The sequence below is a fragment of the Rhyacophila brunnea genome, unplaced genomic scaffold (genome assembly GCF_057557595.1).
Source record: "Rhyacophila brunnea isolate RB1 unplaced genomic scaffold, BYU_Rbru_1.0 scaffold_13, whole genome shotgun sequence".
NCBI classification, from domain to species: Eukaryota; Metazoa; Arthropoda; class Insecta; order Trichoptera; family Rhyacophilidae; genus Rhyacophila; species Rhyacophila brunnea.
Genome location: NW_028232785.1, coordinates 21,114,264 through 21,124,178, shown reverse-complemented (window position 1 = coordinate 21,124,178; position 9,915 = coordinate 21,114,264). Strand labels below are relative to the sequence as shown.

General features: G+C 34.6%; 1 protein-coding gene across 1 annotated transcript in view; it reads left to right on the top strand.

Moving 5' to 3' along the window:
• Positions 1-1,124: 1,124 nt before the first annotated feature.
• LOC147076881 (cholesterol 7-desaturase nvd-like) overlaps positions 1,125-9,915 on the top strand; it is a 44,447-nt gene continuing 35,656 nt past the window's right edge. Inside the window, exon 1 of the mRNA XM_085940938.1 lies at positions 1,125-1,252. Within this exon, the coding sequence (XP_085797064.1) occupies positions 1,125-1,252 (128 nt within the window). The remainder of the gene's footprint in view (positions 1,253-9,915) is intronic.

The following is a 9,915-nucleotide window of genomic DNA, read 5'->3' as shown; positions in this document are numbered from 1 at the left end:
ATGAAAACCACATCCTCTGGGAATATCCAAGAACGTACTCTGATGAAGATCTCTTCACATAGTTTTGTATACCTGTATTGTTTTAGCTTTGTTTTTTTTTTTAATACTAAATATTTATTAATAAAAACCAGTTGTTTTTTGTGAGTATACTTAGCTCTTCTCTCCCATGTGCAATTTTTATTAGAATAAGTCTGTGAACTCAGTCAAAGTACACTAGCAAATCATGGCCCCTTACAGAGGCTCAACCTACTAGTAAATAGAGCAACCGTATACCAAGCTTCGAGAACAGATATGTGTGATGAATACTGGATATTCGGGTGGTATGATTTTAGGAGTAACGAGGAAATAAGACAATGAACTGAGCAGCCTCTCATCACACTGAGAGTGAAGAGGCGACTTTGGACCTGGACATGGCCCAGCCACGTGCTGCGGATGCCAGAAGAGAACTTCAACCTGGCTTGGTGTTCAACTGGATTACGGTGTCCTGGAAAGCCGCTACATACTATATATATATAGCAATGGCGAGGGGTGGAGGTAGACTGTTACGATCCGCCATAAATAGTGCACACTAAACTTTGTCAGTCATAAGTATTTGTTTTATTTGAAATAAGATTACAATTTACAGATGATGAATTTTTAAAATTCAATTAAACCCTGTGAAAACCAAGCCATGATAAATAATAAGATAATAGTTAAAAAATACTCGCCTATTTATAAAATATCTGAAATTATCCAAATAAATCCTACATGGCTTTAAATATTTTATAGATAGAATAATATTTTTTTATATTCTATTACAGTTTGCTTTACATAGTGAATTTAAAAAAAAATGAGCGAACAATATGTTTTATATGTATTTTTAATCCAACAAAAACAAATTAGTCACATTTCACAATTTTAAATCACCCAAAGTATACGAAAACTATTATGGTTTGGTTTAGGCAGGGTTTAATTGATATTTAAAAACTAACCAATTCCATCTATAAATTGTAGTCTTAGCTCAATAAAAACAAATACGTATGACTAGCAAAGTAAGTTTAATGTGCACTATTTATTGTGGATTTTAATAGACTGGCTTTACCCTTCCCTACTGATATACAGTGTGTATACGGCGGAGCTACGGGATGACGCAAGAAGACTTGGGAGTGACAGAGATTCTTGGAGGTCCCGCGTGGTGTCCATATACTCCAACTAAAGGGCGGTTATGGCCAATGGAGAACTGGTGCTTGGCGGGTGATTTGGAGGGCTCTATGTTTGCGTATCCGAAAATTTGTACGTAAACAGTTTACCGCAGGACACTTATTCGTGCGCCGCAGTACGTGAAACATGAGTTCGTGTAACATTTAATCAAATGACGAGTTCTTCGTTGAACATTTCACCGTGGAGATATTTGTAGGTATGCTACAACATGTGCCAAATTTTATGAGATGTCTTTACTAGGTTAGGTTAGGTTAGGGTTAATCTAATTGGAACAGTACTATTTGCAAACTATCGCCGCATTTTGTAAGATACGTACAAATGTATTCCACGGTGAAATGTTCAACGAAGAACTCGTCATTTGATAAAATGTTCAACGAACTCATGTTTCACGTACTGCGGCGCTCTAATAAATGTCACACGATGAACTGCATACGTACAACTTACATGTAACCCTTTGTTTGTATTGTATAAGGCCATGACCCGTTGAGGGTTGTAATGTCAAAAAATATTGCGTACAGCGTAATCCAAACATAATTTATTGATATATGGTACAACTAATTCATTATGTATGGTGTATTTTTTTTGTCCTCATTCTAGAATTATTATACGAGAATTCCGTTTACAAAACTAAGGTGCGATGAAATTGCATTCAAATATAAAACAATTATAAATGAATACAATTTACATCGATTTGTTTCGTACGCGTTGGTAAGTTATTTTAGTCCAGAGAGTTTGGGCTATGCCTAGATCAGTGTTTACCAAATGTCGGTCTGCAAATAATATTGTCGCCCATTTTAAAATGCATAATATGAGTTGCTTAGAGTCATGACATAACTCAGATATTCAAAAAATCTAGTTTTGAGATAATCGCAACCACCAGAACACTGTTTTTGTAATTTGAAGAATAATTACAAAATAAAAAGAATTTTTTATATACCACGTTTTTAAATTTTCTGTTGAATCATATAAACTTGACAATTCTATGTATTAATAAAAACTTTTTATGGTACTTGTAAATACTGAACAAATATTATAGAATATTGAAATGTGATTTTGAAATTTCATATTGATTTCCATAATAACGCACGTATATATTAAAAATTTAGTTGCTAGGACCCCCTTAGTAACCGACAATAATAACTTTCCATACAAGACAGAATTAACTGAAAATGAATTCAATTCTGCTTAAAGATGGCTAAAAGTATTAAAAGAATGCATTGTCGTCGTGTTCTAATATATTCTAAAAGTTTAAATCTCTAGCTAGTCGGGAAGTTAGTTTAAAATCTTTAATCGTCCAATACAAATCTTGGTCAAACAAGAAAAATTTGTACTGGACAAACAAGAATACGTACTAATAAAAACGTGGTAAAAAGTATTGAACTCCCTTGAATATTAATGTCTATAATACTCCTAAAGGTTGCAGACATAGCACAATATGATAAATAGAGGTCCCTGGTTGGTTAGAAAGGCCTTGAAGACAGAACTCACATTATTCGTTAAAAAATGTGAGTTATAACACCAACAGTCACCTTTATCGACGATTTTCACACGGTTTAAAGTAACTTTTGATAGCGAACTATTTTTCTTTATATAGATTAATAAAATGACAAAATTGAAAAGTATGTTATGACTCTAGGAGACTCATATGTAAACAAAAAATTTCAAGCAAAATGTCATCCAACAAACAATTAAATAAACTAATAATATTATTAAATCAAAGTAGGTATTACTTTAATTACTAACCGATGTCATGGATCACTCCAAGATAATTTAGTGTTGTAGCTTCCTTGAACTTGCTAATAATTTTTAATTAACCATTTTTTTATTCAACGAATAATTCACAAGATTTAAAAATGTCACTTTCTAATAATTATTGAACATACATTATTCTTGAAAACACTTTAGAGAAAATAATATATCAAAACCAATAGAAAAAATATTTTTGAAAAAAGCAAGACACATAGACCACTATGCTAAAGGTACCATACATAATTACAATAAATTTAACTAATGACTAAATAATCAAAAAATGATCCTAAGAAGAACACAATATGTTGTTTTTAGAAGAAATGGATGCTAGCCAATTTCTCAACATATTAGGTCCATACTCTGGGTCTAAAACAACATGTGACTTTGTTGCCAGGCACGAAATTCGAATCCACGACATCATAAGCCCGGGGTCTAGGACGATTTGGTGCCGGGACAACTGGACGCCACGCAATTCGAAAATAAATAGACGTTATGTACTTATATGTACTTAAAAAAATATTTAATATTATTATTTATATTTAAATTATTATACCTATTATGATTTAATAGTTCGTGAGAATTTAAATATGCACACGTAAATAATGATTTAATCGTGTTAATGTTTAAGTTCCAACGAAAAAAGAGTTTTTTTTTATTTTTATATAAATACCACATAAATGAAAACAGATAAAACTGCAACTGACTCATGTTTTACAAAATTTGGATATCAATAATAAGTATTGTATACTCAACTATGTACCTATTATCAAAAAAATGTCTACGTGCAGAAAATGCTGTACGTTATGTTAATAAGGCTCCATTCAAGAAATCGATCAATCCCTATTGAATAACTGAGATTATGCAGAATCCTTTCGGAAATTTCCGTGAGAGATTATTTTGTGCGAGTTACGTAATAGAAAATTGGTTTGTCTATGGATTATTCCGGAATCGGAGAGGCCCATTATGTACGCAGTTTTTCGTTTCTACTTGCATCGCTTGGTAATTTGTTATTGCACAATTTTCCGAGTTTAAATGGGAAGTACAGGGTAATCCGCGGTGTCCTACGCCGAACGTTCCTTAGCATTTTTCCAGAGCGTTGGAGCGGACCCTTTTTTGAGTTGCTCCGCTTTGGGACCTAATACTTCCGACTGCACTCCAGGGTCTGCTCAGCTCCGGGTATAAAGTTTTATATCTACTTATTTATACAAATGTTAAAAAAATAAAAAATAAGTAGTTTTAAAATAATCGTCATTTTCATTATTAATTCTATTAAACAAAACCGACAGCAAATCGTCTCTCATTATTAGCCTCTTCTGTCAAAAAAATGAGGTTATTTATCACTCGGCAGTGTTGCCATATTTCAAATTATTCCAGTGCTGCAAAGTGTCAAAATATAGATAATATTTTCATTGGATTATAGGATGAAAATTTAATAATAAAAAAACATCCAGAGCTGTAGAGCACTATACATTTTCGGTGCCTCGGCTCCGCTCCTGCTCCGATTGCACCAGTGCTCCGTGCTCCTGCTCCGAGCTCCACTCCAACGCTCTGAATTTTTCTATTGTGTGTGCGGATCATCAACGCATCTGATCTGTGACGTAACTAGAGTTGGTGTCACTCGTTAATGACGGGCCGTCACCCGATGCGGTAAACTTACAACCCTCGCCTGAGCCCGGGCCCCTAGGCTAGAGCCATGTCAGCCATGATCCAGGGCCATGACCTCACTTACTTTCTGATACACACATTATACCCAAGCATTCCACACTTTGACTCTAGCAATGTACAGCTGGTCTGTAGTTATAATTAGGGCTTCACTGACGAGCTGCTACGGCCCTGCGTTATTTTATTTAATGTTAATCAACTTTGAACGCAATTGGCGACATTTTTAGTACAGGCAGTTCACTTTATGAGGACAGTGAATGAAAATTCGACGCTCTACCAGAATGTGAGAGGAAATAATAAAATATATTTGTAGTAGTATATTGGCCCTGGTTTAAACCACAATTCAATAACTTTTAGGGTTGTAAACCTATTTACTATACTGGTAAAACATGAATGACCCGTCGAGGAAGAACTAATATTCAATTCCCCTAAATATTTTGAAATATTAATACTATCGAAATGGGTACTTTTTAATTTTTTTAAATTTAAGTTTTGTACTTTCTCGCCTTTCGACATCTCCAGTCACTACGCACACTAACCAATTACACTCACTGACAATGAACACGGTTAACTCTTGTTTAAATAACAATTTAGCTAAACATCTGATTATCTACTTACTAAGTAAAAGATCAAGTATAAAAAAATAAATAGTTGCAGTGGTTGTAAAAACCCGTATCTAATAGCTAATTAAATACCTGGTCACTAATGATACAAGAATGTAGCCCTCAATCTTCTTATTGAGCAATAGAGTCCCAATCAATCCAAGTCGCGCAGACTATTTTATATTTATGTAGTTTTTTGCCCACTCTATTATAAAAAATGCTTGAAATCTATTTTAGGGGCGGTCCTGTTTCATCTGTTGTGTTTTTGACTTTGGGACAATATACCAACAGATGTGCTTCTGAAAGTCATACATATTATAGTCAATAATTGAGAGCTATCAAGACGATTAATTGAGATTCTAAGAATTGAAGAAGTGTTTAGTTACACATAGCCTAGACTCCTTCCAACAAGCGCTTTCCGTCATTGAAGTATGCGAACTGAAGCTAATAAATTAATATAATCTTCTGTGAGGAGCTAGATTTACAATCCGTAGGACATTATCTATTTTGTAGATTTTGTGTCATGCGAGTGGGTCTTGAACCCCTTATTTGCAATGTCCATTCAAGTAAGTAAACGTAATTTAATTGGGGAAATTAAAAATTCTTCTTCGACCATATCCGATCCTAATAGGATCACAATATTGGCCTCCACAGAATGGATGTTTGTATTAACAGATTGTTTATTAACAGTTTTTACGAAAAATGGATGTCAGCCACTAATTGCCAGACCCAGGATTCGAACCTGGGACCCACGACGCTATAGGCCAACGCTTAAGCCGTGCGGCCAACGTGGGTGTCACAATTTATGTTAGAATGTAGTATTCGTTATTGAATATTATCCATAATTTTGAACAACTCGGAAAAATAAATAAAATATTTTTTTGAAAGTATGTTTCTGCGGTTCCTAACCATCCTGTCGATTCTGAGGTTAATCAAAAATTCAGTATTGAAATAGTACAACCTGATCCATAAATAATGTCGTCAATGATTTTGTATGCACACCCATAATATTATCACCAGTGACATCCCTAAAAGGGGGTTTTGAATGCGTAGAAAAAATAATATATTGCATTCGACCAAACTTACATTATATTCGCTTGGTAAATATAATAATTGAGGAGTGTATTTTGAAAGTGAACTTATTCCACTAATTGACGAAAATGAGTTATGAATGCTAGAATTTAAAGGATAAAATATTGAACAAGTATTTTTTGTATAGAATAATCTAATAGCATTCAATCCAGTAGTAAAATCAACTTCAAAATCGATGTTAGTAACAAAAGTAATTTAATCCAATACAAAAAGTATTCATCAACACCGTAAACAGCTTTTTGGGTTTTTGCCAAAAATTTGTGAAAGTGGAATAAGTTCACTTTGAAAATACACGTCTCAATTCTGCTTTTGAAATGGACAGAAACTTGACAATTTATTTTCGCGCCCATATCAATGTAGCTTTTGGCAACCACATTAACATCGCCCATAAAGACCACAGCAACAAACCCCCATACCTATCGGATATTAGTACCCACAACGCAATAGCCTTTCATAGAAATTCTTGTGGTTTAATTAGTAATGCATATTTGCGCAAATGTAGTGGTTACGGGTGCAAATCCCATTGAACGTCATATTTCTTTAAAGATTTTTTTTCTAGTAGGTGATGTTAAAAAAAAAATTAAAAAAGCATGTAAATGTCGTAATAGATTTTTGGGTTTTCACTGCGTGTTCTTCTACATACTTTCTTTAACGTCCATCTAAGTCTATAGGCAGGCAATATTAATAGGAATGATGTTATTGTATGGTTAAAAACGTCATAAAGCCTCAAACACTATAATATCGTCACTGTTCTGGCAGAAAACACTAATTCGAAAAAATTACATATTGAGTTAGTACCAAAATTTTCCTTATTTCGAACTTTACCGTCTGGAATCCTTCTTAATAAATAAACAGTCTTTATTTTAAGGTTATCCTTTTTACGATTACTTAATAAACTCACATGATAGACCATTTCAAACATTTTAAGAACTTCAAAGTCAAATTACTCAAAACTAGTATTCTCCAGTTAGTGTGTTCTGCCAGAACAGAGACGATATAAGCATGTAAGTATGTACTTTAAATCAAATTACAGTATAACCTCGATATAACCGACAAAGTGTCACAACTCGAATTCGAGTCATAATGCCGTCCAGTTCGTAAACAGAATGTACGTTTGCAACGCTGACCGCTAATTCACACAGCTGCACTGCAGTTTAGTTTGTTTATTCAAATTGAATAGACGCATTTATTACTCCAGTCAATAAGTACACAATGGTTAAAAGTAGATTAATATGACCCTAGGTATCACGTCATGATGACAGAAGGTGAAATAGCAGATGAAGTTATGATTTAGTAAAATGAGGATGAAAGTGAAGATAGCGAGGAAGAAAAAAAAATATCAGTAATAAGATCGCATCTCGACACTCACACATTCAAACCCTGCATCAAAATGTAGCATATTGAATTATAGTCTATCGGAATTCTATTTATGATCTGTTCTGTGATCGAGGTTCTACTGTACTAACAAAAATACCGGACGTGTAATGCGTAAAAACTCAGTAATTTTTGTTTCATATTATAGCAGCGGTTTTCAAACTGTGAAGCGCGCCTCCCTGGGGAGGCTCGAAAAGTTTAACACAATTAATATAGCTTTTGGTTTGCAGTTTGCAAATGCATACTTTATAAATCAGCCGCTAGTTATAAACTACATAACAAATATTCATATAAAAGGTTGTTTGGAAACCTGTCTGAAGATATGGAGACTAATTATATAATACCTCACTTCTATACTAGTGTCAAGCGCGCTGGCTATCTCTGAAAAAAAATGAAATAAAAGAGTCCTGGGGACCGGGGCATAAGAGGGGCCTGGCGTGGCGGGTCAACCAGCTAAGTTAGATAACATCACAAATTTACTCTAATAGTAAAAAAAGTCGCCTGTGCTTTTAAATATGTGGGTTAAATTGTGCGTTGCAATTTGATGTGATACCTATATAATACCTGTATGATGATTGAATTTGGTGTGATACCACACTTCCCTTAACCTCAGCGACAGGTAGGTACTTTTTTGACTATTTAAAAAGGTGTATGTATTATTTCATGAAATAAAGGGATTTTTTTTAAAGGGAGGCGTAGTGACATAAAACCACTGTATTATATTGTGGCTCTCACATAAAGATTTATTTAAAAAAAATCTTTTACGTATTTTCAAACACACCACTGGCTACCTGCATTCATAGGAAGCAAATAGGCCTAAAAATCTGTATAAATTCATTACGAACCTCTAGACATTTTCAGAAAACTATTGCATATTGCATTTTATGTAACTAGAGTATTTGACTGTGCACATAATATATACATAGCGAACGTTATGTATTTCAGAGTAAACTCCTACCAAACTAAAAAAAATCTTCTTCTTCTTGGCGCTACATCCCTGTGCAGGTCGGGTCTTCCAGCATCTGCTTTCATCCAAGTCTATTCAAAGTCTCGTCCTTCCATGGTCTTTAAATCAAAATCGACATTAACTCTACATCGTGTACAAGTTTGATGAGGTTTTCGTTTGCCTTCCGACTTTCCGAATGCCATATGTGTCCAGCTCGTAATTATTGCATCTTCATCTCCATCCAAAGAGATTGAAAGACTGAATCTCTTTGTCTCCACCCCAACTGTGTTTCGTTCATAGGTCTGAAGATACCAGCCACGCAGCACATTACGCAAATGAGCCCTACACTCATTCCATGCCTTTAGTTATGCACTCTGTAGAGGCATACATGACAACTGGTCTTCTTATTTTAATGATTATAATAATTAATACACGTATTTAGAAATGAATAATTTAAAAATATTTTATGAGAACTTGTGGACATTAATTGATGTACACATCGTTTACAATGATACCTTATCATGAAATTTATTTATTTTATATAATTTTTTCATGAAATATTAATTACTAGGATGAAAAACATAGCATAAAATAATACCATCATCATCATCAGCCTGAATCTATCCACTGCTGGATGAAGGCCTCTTCAAGCTGCTTCCACTTCTCGGTCATGTACATTGCGTTGCCACGTACTTCCGCAGAACTTTATCATTTCATCGATCCAGTGGCCTCTAGGTCTACCTTGCGGAAGTTTTGTACTTCTTGGATACCCCTAGATGACTAGATTTGTTCAGCGATTGTCTCTTCTTCAAGCTATGTGTCCTGCCCATCTCCATTTAAGGCTTTTAATAAACTCTATTACATCTCTCTCATTATATTACTCACAAGCCTCAGAAGACCTCCAAAGCAGAATGCAGGAACTCGCTAAAGTAAGCAACAAAGTAGGTTTGAAAATAAATTTAACAAAGACGAGAGTCATGTTCAACTGCTTTGCGGGCCAAAAAGAGATCCTCGTCAATGGCACTCAGCTCGAACAGGTGAAAAGCTACATCTATCTGGGACACCGTGTCTATACGTGGATGTATATTTGATGAAATTGTTCGCAGGGTAAAGCTAGGATGGAGTGCTTTTAGCCGCCTGAATAATGTCTTCAAAAGTGACCTTACACTGTGCCTAAAGCGCAAAGTGTTCAACCAGTGTGCGCTTCCCGTGATCACATATGCGTGTGAAACATGAACCCTAAGTAAAAGAGAGATTCAGAAACTTAGAGTAGCACAACGTGGTATAGGG